The sequence below is a fragment of the Eretmochelys imbricata genome, chromosome 1 (genome assembly GCF_965152235.1).
Source record: "Eretmochelys imbricata isolate rEreImb1 chromosome 1, rEreImb1.hap1, whole genome shotgun sequence".
NCBI classification, from domain to species: Eukaryota; Metazoa; Chordata; order Testudines; family Cheloniidae; genus Eretmochelys; species Eretmochelys imbricata.
Genome location: NC_135572.1, coordinates 339,364,211 through 339,379,337, shown reverse-complemented (window position 1 = coordinate 339,379,337; position 15,127 = coordinate 339,364,211). Strand labels below are relative to the sequence as shown.

At 40.9% G+C, this 15,127-nt stretch overlaps 1 protein-coding gene across 1 annotated transcript in view; it reads left to right on the top strand.

The window, feature by feature from the left end:
* Positions 1 to 3,993: 3,993 nt before the first annotated feature.
* HGF (hepatocyte growth factor) overlaps positions 3,994 to 15,127 on the top strand; it is a 57,652-nt gene continuing 46,518 nt past the window's right edge. Inside the window, exons 1-4 of the mRNA XM_077807082.1 lie at positions 3,994 to 4,003; positions 4,497 to 4,662; positions 8,893 to 9,005; positions 9,690 to 9,804. Coding sequence (XP_077663208.1) covers positions 3,994 to 4,003; positions 4,497 to 4,662; positions 8,893 to 9,005; positions 9,690 to 9,804 — 404 coding nt within the window. The remainder of the gene's footprint in view (positions 4,004 to 4,496; positions 4,663 to 8,892; positions 9,006 to 9,689; positions 9,805 to 15,127) is intronic.

Sequence of the window (15,127 nt, the reverse complement as noted above, 5' to 3'; positions counted from 1 at the left end):
TTGGCTCATTTTGTGTGCATTATCAAACATGCTTTTTATTTTAACAGAGTGCTATCACTGTATATACTGCACTCAGCTCCAGTGCCTATTTTGAAATCTATGTTTGGTCATCTATTTCTTTTGTCAGAAACTGGTCTTTTGCATAACACCAACAAGATTATACAAAATCTTGCGTCGGCGGGATCAAACTGGGAACCTCTGGAGCTTAGTTCATGAGCCTCTACCACAAGAGCTAAAAGCCAGCTGCCTGTTAGCTGAGGCTCGAGCAAACTCATTAATCTCTCTCTCTAAGTGGTCTTGGTGCCACTAGATGGGACAGAACACCACACCAGGAGGTGTGTGGATTACACTTGCACTGTATATGTTATTGAGACCTAATCAGGAAACTCTGTTTCTACATCATCACCATACGGCTTTCTCCTTCAGCTGTATATTTGTTAACGTATTTTGCCTTTGTATTTCTTTTGCAATTTGTGGCATTCTCTTGCAGAATGGTTGCTCTTTTGTTGGACAATTTGCATCATATACTCTGGTTGTTTTCACATTTATTCCAAACAAATATAATCTTTGCCATTTGTTTATTCTGCCTCTGTGCCTCAGTGAACATTTTAATTAGATGTAGTTCTGTCCTTTCATTGGTTGCTTCTCAATTCATTTGGGAAGCATAGTTTACATTAGCCATTTAATTACTGTTCTTTGCAAAGGTAAGTTCTTTTCTTAATCCTACTTTGAACTGGTTATCAGTAATACCACAAATAATTTACTCTCTAATTAGTCCATCTGTTAACTGTTCAAAGTCAGGTAACTTAGTTTGATTACTTGTGTCTGTGATCGTTATCATTCACATAATGATCAATGATCTCACCCGGCAGCTGGTGTCTTGTAGTGAGAATGTGCCTTTCCCAAGTGACATTCTTGTGTGGATCAAAATATTCTTGACATTTTTGAATGACTTGGTCTAGTTTGCTATTGGTGGAAATGTGTTGTAGATCTCCAGTATCTATCGCCTTGGCACATGTAGCAGTGTGGAGGATTTTATCCTCTGCAGTATCTCTTCATTACAACTTGGAAGAAATAAAGTCGTAAGCATTGGCAACATTCCCAAGTAAAATTATGAACCCTCATTTTATAGAAACCTTGGAGGATATATGAAAACTCAGTAAAAACTGGAGATTTGACTAAATGGAGGTTGCTGGAGAGCTTCAGTTCTGCTCTACAGTCTGAAGTTACTCTGTGGCTGTGTACTGTATGGCTGTGTCTACAGTAGAAAAAAAAGATGTTTTTAAAATTTTTTTACAAAGAGAGAGATATTTTATTGTAAAATCCTAATGTAGACAAGGTAGCTTTGTGTTTCTGTAGATGGTCAAGGTAATCCATAGGTCCTTCTCTGCCCCCTGGGTTTACCTCCATAAGCTACATTGAAGTAAAACTACCATTTTGTTGAGGTTGCCTTGTTTACACCTGGATTGTACAAGAAGAGGACTGACAGGAGATAGTTATCTTGTTTAAATAAACAAACAAAAAATCAAAACCAGACCAAAACCCAACATCTTGTTTGCTAGTGAAGGTAAACTGTAGAAGACTGAAGCTGCCTACTTAACTTACGATATTGCGGAATTTGAGCATTCCGCAATATTACGCTTCTACTGCAATTTTGACAACAGGAGCCTCGCCATGTACGGGACTGACAGTGGGAGCCCTGGCCACCCCAGGGCTGAGAGCAGAAACTCCTCGCTTTCAGCCCCTGCTGGCCGACAGCAGAAGCCTCCGCTCTCAGCTCTGGGTGGTTGACGAGAAAATCACGGGAAAGTAATAATGGACTTTATTACTGCAAATAATAAATTATTACTTTTCCATAATTTTGCATGACTTGTCCGCAACTCAGCTGCAATTTTTTAACAATCATCCCTCAATTCAAGTAGGGCCTTACTTATGAGGTATCTAAGCTCTGCATGGTTAGATTTCTGCTGAGCTACGTAGCACTGCTCCTACAAAATTCACCTTCAGAGTTGTGGATCTTCAGTGCTACTCACGTTATAAATTTTTGACTTGCTCAATAAAAAACATTCTTCAGTAAAGGCAATACAGGAAAATAAGCCGTTCTCAGTTAACCAGGAGTTTAGGTTACTCAGAGTTTAGAGAGTAGGGATGAATTGTAATTACATGTGGCTAGGCAAGCCATTCATTCAGTTTTAAGATGGACAGTCCTGTTTTTGTATGGTTTGTCCACATCGAGTACTGACATAAAACTGGAAGTGGTTTTATCTGCTATCACACACAGAAGATACCATTTTATAGAGCATGACACTCTGTCCTCTCTGGTGTGGCTTGCACACACAGTGTGTGCGAAATCATGCTGGCAGGTGGGGCAACTGAGGGGATGTCCTGTTTTCTGGAGATGCAACAGTGGCCATCCTACATGCCGTACATCATTTACTGATTACAGCCCAACATTTGAGAGGCCCTAATCTCGTAGAGAACATTTCTTGAGAATTGTTTAAGATTATGCAATGACTCTGTTTTATTATTTTTAAAGTAAAAGTTCATGCTCTCATTTAACTATTTCTGTTTTTTTTTATTACTAGAATTATAAGCATTCATGGTTAAAATTCATCTCTGGTATAGCTCTGTTAGCTGTAATGGAGTTACACAAAGGATTTATTTGATCCTTTCCTCTTGGATTGCAATCAGGGCCACAGAGTGTAGTTGTTTCAGATCTAAAGTAAATCAGGTTGTTTGAAATTGCTGGATCAAACTCTTAATCCTCTTTGGACAACTGTTCATTTAGAAAACAAAACAAAACAATGTTCCATTACTTTTAGGCTGAGCTAAGCTACTTCACTTTTTTATCTAGCTCTCTCATGCTAGCTAGTGACAGTTTAAGAATCCATTATCATATGGATTTATGATTATGACACTTATCGGTGGATGGGAAATGTTATCAGCAGAAACCAGAAAGAAATACTTTGATATTACTGAATGGATTCTCACCTTCATTTGTCATAGAGATGTTGGCTCAGGCGCTATTTAACTAATTCAGCAATAATAAAGAAATCTTATAAGATATGCGTTTTCAACATTTTACCACCTTTTGTTTAAAAGGATCACTTTCCTGTGGTAGTTCTGGCTCATGAGACTGAAATGTGTGTTGCAGCGCACTGACTTTAGAATCAGTATTGTGGAAAAGGCAACTTCATTTCAGCTGCCTGATTTTACACAATAAAGGGAAAATAGGTACCAGTGATGCACTGTGGATATTTTAACAAGGGGCTCTCCATAAATTTTACCCCTTAGCATGTGATTAATTCTGTGCCCTTTGAATACAGGAGCTACAGAAAAAGAAGTGTGGAACTAGGGAATCTATTAATATTTTCATTTTAAACAAAAGCTTTTTCACATAATAACAACAACCCAGGAGTGTAATCAGCACCATTGGTAAAAGAAGTCTATATTAACCTGCCCATTCCTGGCAATGATTGTAATTTCTCCCTGAAAAATAAATGAATATATTATATATGTAGCTATAGTCCATTGTTCAACTTGTGCAGTTTGAAATGAGAGGGAGATGGCAGTGTGAAGGTTCTGGAGGGATTTGTTGCAGGAGGGTTGCCCTCTCTCTGAGAATTCTGTTTTTAATACCTGAAGCTTGGTGAAATCTGATCTAAATGCAAAAACAAACCAACCCAACCCTTTTCAAACTATTTTGAGGCGCCCAAGAGGTAATTCGTCTCTTGGATGGTTGACTGAGCAGCATCCAGTGAAGGAGTGAACTCATCATAGCCTTCCATATAATGGGATGGTGGACTTTTAATCAGGGGCTCCTGGGAACCCTCCTGTAGTTGGTGGAAGTCTGTTCTGAGACATGGGGCCTGATTCTCTGCTGTCCTGCCTCTTGTGTAGTCATTTACACCATTGCACAATGAATGTAAAACGCTACCATCCTGACCCAGTAGTATTTTAAACTCACCTTGCACTGGCACAAATAACCTACACATGGTGCAAGGTAATGATGAATCAGGCCTATATTTGCAAAAATTAACAGGCTCTAGAGAACCTCTTTTGTAATCTAATTGCTGCTGAGCATCTTTTGTAACATGCATTGCTTCAACTTGTAGAGAGGAGAGAAAAAAAGTACAAAAGGAGAAATAAGAAAGTAAAGCATGAAATATAAGGTGATGTACTCCTGGCACCAACTCTTTTCTGGTTTTGTAGACTAATATCTTATACAATTGTTTATCTGAAATTATCTGCTGTATTTTTAAAAGATCTCTATGTTTGAACGAATGCAGATCAATGACTGCAAGTGATATTTCCCCCTCCATGCTACGGGGGCTGATGTGGGTTTGGTTTCTTAATAAACTTTATATATTGTCAAGTAAAATCATTATCTTGGCTGATCTCCTTAAAGGTCTGTCTTTTCTTTTCTTTTCTTTTCTTTTCTTTTCTTTTCTTTTCTTTTCTTTTCTTTTCTTTTCTTTTCTTGGGTTCTTCCACAGAGGGCAAAGGGAAAAGGAGAAATGCTCTTCATGACTTCAAAAAGACAGGCGAGACTATGCTAATTAAATCAGACCTATCACTAGTGGGAAAAACCAAGCTGTTAAACACGACAGAACAATGTGCCAAGAGATGCAGCAGGAATAAAGGTTTTCCGTTCCCTTGCAAGTAAGTTATTACATCTTTGATATTTTTGTTTCATTATTAAAGTGACCTCTAGCCATGCACATCACTTACATTGACATCAGTGGGACTGCCATCTTGGATAGAGTGTATATCCTGAAGTTTGTGTTTTGACAGCTGTGATCTTGCTCTTCATGGTCAGAGATTCTCTGGTCTTCTCAAACCCTTAACGTGAAATTGGAGAGTTGTTCTGATTTCTTTACCAGTGCAATCTGTAATTTTTTTTTTTTTTTGCACACTAGATCTGAAGAAATGTGCTCAAATTAAGATGTGGATGGCTTGTTTTAGATTTGTTTTTGTTAAAGATGAGTGTCTGAGTTTTCTCAGTTTCTCCATTGCTTATAAAATGGTTATTACAGCTGCAGCACCACTTTAAGCCATATTCTGCCTTCATTCTTTACATGTTACTCATGTTGACTTCAATGGTAATTCCACACATGGAACACAGTTAAGTGCATGGCTGAAGTTCATTGGCATATACATAGAATCTCTGGTACAATGGGATCAAACATTTTGGGCTCCATAATAATTACAATGGAAAACTCTAAGTGATAAATATCCTGAGGTGCCTGCTGTCTTTTTTTCAACACATCATGCTGCTGATTGCTTCCCTGCCTATTGTAATGCTTGATCTATACTCTCTTTTGGAATAAAACACACTATTTTGCCCACTATGCACTGGACCTGAATTTTCCCTCTGGCCTGTGTTAATCTATGGCTGTGACTACAAATGAAAGAAAATGATTGCAGAGGAGAGATGCAGATAACTCCTGTGCTGGAAAATGGGATCCACCAACACTGATGGCAGTGGAAGTTTTACTATTGACTACAAATGGGACCAGGATCAGATGCTTTATTTAGAGAACTCCCTTGCAGAAACAACAAAGAGTCTGGTGGCACCTTAAAGACTAACAGATTTATTTGGGCATAAACTTTCATGGGTAAAAAACACACTTCTTCAGAAGCTCATATAGAGCCTGGTCCTTCTCCCACGAAAGTCATCAACAGTGGTGCAAGTTCTGGCCCCTAAGTTCATTAGGTCTGATCCTTTCCCCCACCCCACTGTCATAGAATCATAGAATCATAGAATATCAGGGTTGGAAGGGACCCCTGAAGGTCATCTAGTCCAACCCCCTGCTCGAAGCAGGACCAATTCCCAGTTAAATCATCCCAGCCAGGGCTTTGTCAAGCCTGACCTTAAAAACCTCTAAGGAAGGAGATTCTACCACCTCCCTAGGTAACGCATTCCAGTGTTTCACCACCCTCATAGTGAAAAAGTTTTTTCCTAATATCCAATCTAAACCTCCCCCACTGCAACTTGAGACCATTACTCCTCGTTCTGTCATCTGCTACCATTGAGAACAGTCTAGAGCCATCCTCTTTGGAACCCCCTTTCAGGTAGTTGAAAGCAGCTATCAAATCCCCCCTCATTCTTCTCTTCTGCAGGCTAAACAATCCCAGCTCCCTCAGCCTCTCCTCATAAGTCATGTGTTCTTGCCCCTTGTGTACACCTGTGAGAAATGAATGCCAGGGGGTGTAAAATGCTTCCTGATGAGAATGGTAGGTGGCATGTTGCACCCAACTGACACTCACTTTTCACATGGTGTAAATGACTTTGGGCTTAATTCTGTTCCCACTGAAGTAAGAGTCATAACTCCCATTGTCTTCAGTGGGAACTGGATCAGATCATACATAAGATTCAAAACAGCATGGGATCCTGCCCATTGAGCTGAGCTGAAGGAGTGCAGATATGGGGCCCACAATAAAATTACTTAGGTTTCATAATATAAAAATTATTTCTGAACTCTGCCAGACTTTGAACAATGCTAAATTCCTACATCTGCTCAGGAAAATTGCTTCAAGCATTCATGAGTTGTGGCTGCTCTGGCTGTTGTGTCCTGAAAGTAGGTTAATACATGTGTGTTATTTTAATCCATTATGAAAATTAATCTAGAACTGCTCATATTTTTTCATTACTTTCTCATTTGTGAAGGATTTTCCATCACGACTGTGGCTGTTGCGTTCATTCAGAGGCAAATCCTTTGCTCTGTGCACAGCATGAGTAAAAAGGCTGCATACTGGGGAGATATACAAGGGCTTGGGAGGAGTGGGGGATGGGAGGAATCCTGCGTCCAGCTGGCAGAGTGGCAGCACTGTCCTGCTTCTGATGTTTGCTTGCTTCATGAGCTAGAATGAATCGCAGATCTGCCTAATCATGGATCCACAGGCCCTGCATCTACTGCTTCCCTAGGCTGCCACCAAACTCCCCCTCCACAGTGTCAGACGGAGATTTCCATTATGCACAGCTCTATGCACTGTCGGAAAATGCACGGTTCTTGCCTCGGCTCCCAGAAACCAGCCCTCTCATCCAGCATTAACTGGACTGATTTTATGTATCCAGGGCCCTCAATTGGTATGTCTTGGTTTTGGCCCTAAGTCAATTGATATAGCATTTGGCCCTAAGCATTGATATAAAGTGCACAGAGGGCGACATGATTTCTTTAATGCCAGTGAAAAATAAATATTTAGAAATAAATATAATTATAACTTTCCCCTTTAGAGTTGGGAGCCCAATCCTCAGCATTGTGCTAGAGTGTGACAGTCAGAAAATGAAACTGACTGTGTACATAAGATAAAACTGTCCGGTCAAGCTGTGAGACTAATTTACGTTTTGGTTCAATGTCAGTTCCAATAATAATAATAATAATAATTAATAATAAAAATAATTTTGGGGAGTGTAACAGCCCGGAGAATGTGATCAGGAAAAGATTGTTAGAATCCTTTGTGTGGAGAGGGCAAAAGCTAGACTAGAAGATATCCAAGATGGAGCTGGAGGAGGAACTCAAGGAAATGGCTGTAAATGATGCATTCAGTGAGTTTAGAAGTGAAGAGAAGAAGGGAAATGAAAATATATTTGGAGAGGCAGATGGGGATCAATAGTTGAATTTTTGTGAGAAAAGAGGAGATCAGGTATGACATATTTAGGAGAACTGGGCAGAAGAGAGGCTGAGGAAGGGGCAGAGGGATGAAGGTTAGCAATTTGGAGGGGTTGGAGTCCAAAGAACAGGTAGTTAGAGAAGGGATGAGAAATGTTGTTGGTGGTGACAGGGGAGAAGATGAAGGGGAGGGAGATTGCATCTTATCTTGTAATATTTTTTCTTTGAAAAAGGCAATGAAATCTTGCAAAGAGACAGTGGTTTGGGGCACTACGAAATGGGGTATTTTAGGAAGGAGTCAAAGATTTAAAAAGTCTATTAATAAGGCTGCAGAAATAGTGGGAGTCAGTAGAGCTGGAGAAATGGTGCTATTCTGGGAAGGAATAAAGCAGAACTGAAGGAGGAGTGGACAAACCTGTAGCGAAGGAAGTCTGGTTGGTCATGAGATATTCTACAATAGGGCTGAGTAGCACCAGAGCAGAGTGAAGAAAGCAGATATTGGAGAAGAAAAGGGCTGAGATTAGAGGGATATACTTTGTGGTGGGAGAGAAGGGGCAAAGAAGTCAGCAGTGGAGTGGAACGAAACAACAGCAAAGGACAAGGATGGGAGGAAAGGGGATTATCATAATTGAAATTATTAACAATAATATTCCTGACTCCACTTTGAGCTTCCATTTATCTTTAAGCAACATGAGTGAAATACTTACTACATCCCTGTGAGGCAAGCAAGTTTCAATTAAAGTTTTGAGATCCTGGGGTGGAAGATTTTGTATAGGTACACAGTATTGTCATTATTTTCAAGTTAATCAGCCACATTCATATCCAGTGTAAATCCACAGAATTGAAGTCAACTAAGTTGCATCTAATGACATGAGGAATGAATTTGGCCTGTGGGGTTCAATGCAGTATATCCCCCTCTTTCTTTCCACACCTCTTGTAGCAGAAGGGAATGTCTTTTTTAGAAAAGAGCACAACTGAGGCTTCATGTACTGCCTCAGCCACATTAGTCTTACTTTTAAAATAGAGATTTTTAATGACAAGTGCAATCTGAGATTAGTGCAAGCAGCAAAACTGGTATTTAGTGCTACAACCACAACCACTTAATTTCTTTGTTTCTGAATGCTTGTCAGCACAATTGTGGGTTAAATACCAATTTGGGCTGCTTCTGTACATTTCCCAGTAAAAATAGATGTATTGTCATAGTATATTCATTGATATGCCATCTATCATTGCTGTAAACCATGTAGGATTCCTTTCCTTATCGAGATTTTCGTTTCAGGGCCTTTGCTTTTGACAGAGCTACAAAACGATGCCATTGGTTCTCTTTCAATAGCATGACGAATGGAGTGAGGAAAAAGCAAGACCACGCATTTGATCTATATGAAAAGAAAGGTAACTGATTTATTCTCCAAGCACAGAGAAGGGAGTCAGCAAGTGACCTTTAAGACTGTGTGTCTTGCCTGAAGAAAGGATGGTTTGTGCATTCGAGGAGTTGATGTGTTGTACCTTAAAACTCTCTGTTTACAAGATGCCCTTTATCTTTGCTGAGATGCACAGCACAGTGATGGACTGTACATTTAAGAGCCTGAGTTGTGTGACCTTTGGTACTTATGTATCATATTATGTGCTGGATTGCACTGCCGCTTACTTTACTACTTAAGGGCCTAATCCAGTGGGTTATTGCCATAGGATTGGGTGCTGTTCCTGTTTGGGTCACTGATGTCAGTGTGCGTTGAAAGTGCTCAGAATGTGCTTTTGGTAAATGAAAAATCATAATTACCTTTTCAGTAGCATTTTTGATAGTGTTTAGGATTAAGTATTTTGAAAAAAAAGGCACTTCTTTGTGGAAACACTAAAAATTATGACATGACATTATAATTGATTTTTTGCTTTTGCACAAAAAGCTGCATGCCTTTCTAGAAAAAAAAACAAAACATAAAACTTTTCTGGAAAAAAAAGGCTACTTTTTCAACAAAAATCTTTTTAGTTTGAAAAATGTTTACCAGCTCTAATTTTCAACAAGTAAACAAGACTTTCCACTAGGTTCTTATTTTTTCCTCTGTTTTCTTCCAACAGACTACATTAGAAACTGTATCATTGGTAAAGGCGCAAACTACAAGGGAACAATATCTTTTACCAAAAGTGGCATCCAGTGTCAGGCATGGAATTCTATGATACCCCACGAGCACAGGTAAGCATAGTCTGAACATAAGAAGGGCAGACTCTCTTGGAACTCTGCTGGTATTCTGTACATTAAAGTTAAAGAACATGGAATACAAACATGTATGGTGGGGTGTAGCTCCTGATTCATTTTTAATTTTACAAATGAGTATTGGGTCTTTGACCCTACTCCTCTTCCAGAACTTCAGGCATTTCACCCCCTCAGTCTCTGAAATGACCTTTCCAGTTACCAACCTATATTTAAAATGAAGGATTTTTGGGATAGATGGTAGACCAGATTCTGAATTCAGTTATGCCATTGAGTAGCTGAATTGCTCCATTGAATTCTGTAACCTAGTTATGGCCTAATTCATATACCAGATCAAACAATTAAAGAAGTCTGAGGATCTACAAACTTTCTCTGCCCGTGATCCAAAACAGTCATATTCTCTTTTGCCAGGACCCCAAGTTAATTATCTTTTATAGATGCAAATTTTAAATATTGAGATTACTTTTAACAATCATAAATGCCCCAAGATAGCATGATGGTGTATATTTCAGAAATGCAGGGGGTGGGCGGGGGTGGGGCTACAGAGTGCTTTTTTGTGCTTCTGGCTGCTGCTGGGTAGATGCTGGGCTGGGTGGAGAGAGTTGGGGTGTATTTCTGGAAGGAAATTGCTACTGGGGGTTGGGTGGAGGTAAGTGCTGCTGCACGAAGATTACTCAGTGGAGGATGCTGCTTCTGGAATGCACTGAGTGGAAGCGTGGTGGGTGATGAGTGTAGGATTTCTAACCTGCACCACACTTAGCTCTGAAGGAAGGTGCTGATTAAACGTGTGTCCAGCCAGCTGAGTCTTACAGCTGAGGGCAGTGAAGAGAGGACAAATGATGAGAGGTGAACAGAGGGTGGGAGCAAGGAGCTGTATTAGGGCTGCTCAGGAGGATTATAGAGCAGTCTTTTCCTTTCTTTCTGCTGATGGCCCTAGCATTCAAATCCAACCAATACATCTAACCAATTAGGCTATTTCTTTTTTAAATGGGAGTTAATCACACTGGAGTCATAATACCAACCCTGGGAACCATCAAAGTCTCTATATATTTTAATGTCAGTGTATCATATGTTTACAGCTATCTATACATGTTATGGATGAGATGATCCATTAGATATCCCTTCTAGACATTAGAGATCTATAATCTGATGTTAAAGATGCAAGAGCTAAGTTCTGTCCTCATTTACACTGAGAAGTGAAGTTACTCCAGATTTACATTAGTGAACAGTAATTGAGGACAGAATTTGTCCCTTAAATTTGCAGGGCACTGTAAAATGTTGCAAAGCCAATCTTTTGACTTCCCCACCCCCAGGCCTTTGGGAAAGGGATAGTTTTACAAATATAGAGTGACAGGTTTGGAGATGTTAGCTTATCAGTTTTAGGTGCTTACAATTGTTTTTATAGTTTGGTTCATGTTGCAAATCTTGTGGATTGTAAGCGTTGTTAAAGCACCATGAGCCTAGGATACATATTTGAAATCAATAAACAAACCAATGAATAACTTCCCATTCATTTCCAGAGGAGCATTACCACTCTGACCTTTTAAGAATGGTTTAGAAACTAACCTCACTCATGAGAGAGGTTCTCAAGAGGAAGTTGGCCTTAAAGCAGAGTTACATGCAATTTGTAGAGGATTTGAGGGTACTGGCTATCGTTTTTAGAACTAGTCATAATAAATGCACACAGAATTGTTTTGGTTTATATTTCCTTTCAGATTTAGGATTACATATCTAATATATAAAATTAAATAATAACACAGCAATAATTGGAGAATGGTACAGTAGCTATGGGACTTAATTCTTGAACTTAGGGCCTGATCCTGAAAGGAACTCAGAGTCCTTAGCTCACACAGCACCTGAGACTTCAGCACTCAGCACCTTTCAGAATTATTCTCAGATACTACTTTCTTCGGCGTCAGTGGAAAAACTCCCATTGACGTTAGTGGTAGCAGGATACAGGTACTCGGTTTACTGTAAATGTATTTGGTTAATATCTTTAGCAGTTTTACTTTTGCATTGTAGTAATGAATTTGGATGGCCACTCATCTGAGAAGCATGCTGTGAAGCTGACTTCCTCCCGCCTTACGCAATAGATTTTGTTTGAAAAGGTCACGATAAACAAGGTGGTCGCATGCTAATTTTGTTTCTCAACATCAAAAAATGTCATCATTGGAGGCTTGAGTGAGATGGGACAGAAGCAAAGAGTGGAGTGTTTGGAATTTACTAACATGTACGGTGGGAGTTATTAGGTCACAACATCTGGTTATCACAAGGTGGCACTTGTGATGGAAAAAAAATAGGTTTACTAATTTTGCATAAGTTTTTCCTCAAAACTTGTACTTACTCCAGACTCTGGAAGGTTGTGCTTTGATGGTAAAATGATTATGCTATTGTTATGGTTATTACTCTATATGCCAGTTGTGCCTAGAGGCCCCAACCAAACCTGGGGCCCCATTAGGGTTGCCAGCTGTCTAATCACAGAAACCCAAACACCCCTGCCTCACCCCTTCTCTGAGGCCCCAGCCTGCTCACTCCATCCCCCCTCCCTCCGTCACTCACTCTCCCGCACCCTCACTCACTTTCACCCGGCTGAGACAGGAGGCTGGGTAGCAGGACGGAGTGCAGGCTCTGGGCTGGGGCCAAGGGGTTTGGAGTGAGGGAGGGGTTCTGGGCTGAGCTTGGGGCAGGGGGTTGGGGTACAGGAGTGGGTGTGGAGTGCAAGCTCTGGGAGGGAATTTGAGTGCAGGAGGGGGCTCCGGTCTGGGGCAGGGAGTTATGGTGCAGGAGGGGGTGTGGGCTCTGAGAGGTAGTTTGGGTGCAGGAAGGGGCTCAGGGCTGGGTCAGAGGATTGGGGTGCAGGAGAAGGTGCGGGCTCAGGCTGGGCGGTGGCTCCCAGTCAGCAGCACAGTGGGGCTAAGGCAGGCTCCCTGCTTGCTCTGGCCTCATACCACTCCCGGAAGTGGCTTGCACACTCCTGTGGCCCCTGGGGTAGGCAAGGGGCTCCATGCGCTGCCCCTGCTTGCAGGTGCTGCCCCCACAGATCCCATTGGTCACAGTTCCTGGCCAATGGGAGCTGCGGAGTCGGTGCTTGGGGCAGCGTGCAGAGACCCCCTGTCTGTCCCGCCCCCAGGGGCTGCAGGAATGTGCCACCCACTTCTGGGAGTGGCACGGGGCCAGGGCAGGTAGAGAGCCTACCTTAATCCCATTGTGCAGCCGAACTTTTAGCACCCTAAAATCTCCCGTATTGGCTTCAGTAGCCTCTGGCAGATAGGGCCTGATTCTGGGAGACTCCCGGCAAAACCTGGAGGGTTGGCAACCCTAGGCCCCATTGTTCTAGGCACTGTACAAATATAGAACAATGACATTTCTTGCTCTGAAGAGATTACAAATTAAATAGACAAGGCAGACACGGGCAGGTTCAAAGAGATACAGGAGCAAAATGAATGGAGTGATGGTTTGCAGGCTTCTTGTTCATTCCAGAATGACTTCATCAGTGGCTGAAATTGCTTCTTTAGCTACTCCTGCTGGCTTGTGTTTCTGGCTTGTTTTCCTGAAGATTCTTTCTTTTCTGAGCTCGCATGACTTGGGGAGAGGTTGTGCTACATGGGTCCTAGTGAACAGTTCTGTGTCTGAAGAGGGCTAGCCCTGGCTAGTTCTCATCTTTCTCTCTTCCCACCATGGTGCTGTAGTACCTGCTGATGCTGCTTGTGCATCTTCTTCTGCCAGCTTGGGTCTTTACGTAATGCTGTACAGTATGAATGATTTCAGAAATGGTTTTGATCCTGATCCTAGGGTAATTTGGATTGACTGTTGCCAGGCTTTTGTAATGGTTATTTTTGAGCTGAGAGACTCTCTGATGGTAAAATAATAAATTAAATATGGTAAAATGAGGAAAATGATTCTCTCCAAGGACCAAGAAAAGGAAAAACTCCCATTAAATTATGTTACAACATTGTGCTGATTGCAACCAGGATGTGAGTAACAGGGGTATTTTCCACCTCAATCTGTTCCAAGACTTAATTAACCAAAGGTTAAAAAAAGACACAAAATACATTTTTGGTGGTGTGGGAATGGGCAGGGATTTTCCTTTTTTCCCCCTTTTGTTATTCATTCATACCATGCAGTTATCCAATTAAGGCAGCAACTGTAAGCTGTTCTTGTACTTCTTGTCTCAGTTGGATCAGTTCTGCTGTATGAGTGCAACAACTGGTTAATTCAGTTTAAAGAGTAAGATGCTAGTGTAGTCTCTTCTAAATTGGGGATTTGCACTGATGACAGTCATAGCACTACTGTAACCCCCTTCAGAGACAAGCAGAGTAGCTAATTAGCTCTGGAGAATTTACCCCAGTTTCAAGCAGGGGTAAGCTCTACTAGTGCAAATAGTGTCTTTTCCTGTCTACACTGGGAGTTTCACCAGTCCTGCTACATCAGTGGCTGTAATTAGAGCAAATCCCTAGTCTAGACAAGTCCTAAGATACAGACTGAAGTACTCGCTCCAAAGGGTTCATCACTAAACACAGGAAATATATTTTTTACTTTACTGCAGTCCTACCTCCCTATGGGAATGATCCAAAATCCATTGAAATCAATGGGAATCTTTCTACTGACTGCAATGACCTGTGGAATCACATCTTATGCCTTTGTTTCTCTCTCTGTATAAACCTTTTTACTACAAGAGTGTGTAGAAAAGCAGTTGTATTAGCTTTTTAAAGAAATGAGTCAATATAATGCTGTGAAAAGTGCAAGACTGAGAACCATGGATATGGTCTTTTGGTTATTCATAGAGTAGATATCTGGCAGGAACACATCAAGCTTCTTCATGTGCTGACTCATTGTGCCTCAACTGTGTTCTCATCTGGAGGGTAGACTAACATTTAGACTCCATGCCCGCTCAGTCTGGTCTCTCTGATAAGACTGCCAACAAGGGTGACAATTAGTACTAACCAAAGGGTGTTTTTGTTTTTGCAGTATAGAGACACATCCATTAACTACTGTACTAAGAACACCAACTATTCCGTATACTACCAAAGACATATCCTGGCATTGCTCATTAACAGCTTGGCTGAGACGGCTGTAAATCAGTGACCAAGAGGTGAATGGCTCTGATTCTCATTGCTAGTCTTATGAGCTATATAGTCTTCCTTTAAAATTTATAAATATATAATATTACAAAATATCCTCACTATATTCAGATAATCCCAGGGTAAGGGTACATTGATAGAAACTTTCCACTGATTTGATTCCAAAAATTATTCTTTCACTTTTCACAAAGCCTCATCTTTTTTCACTGCAAATGGAACTAAAA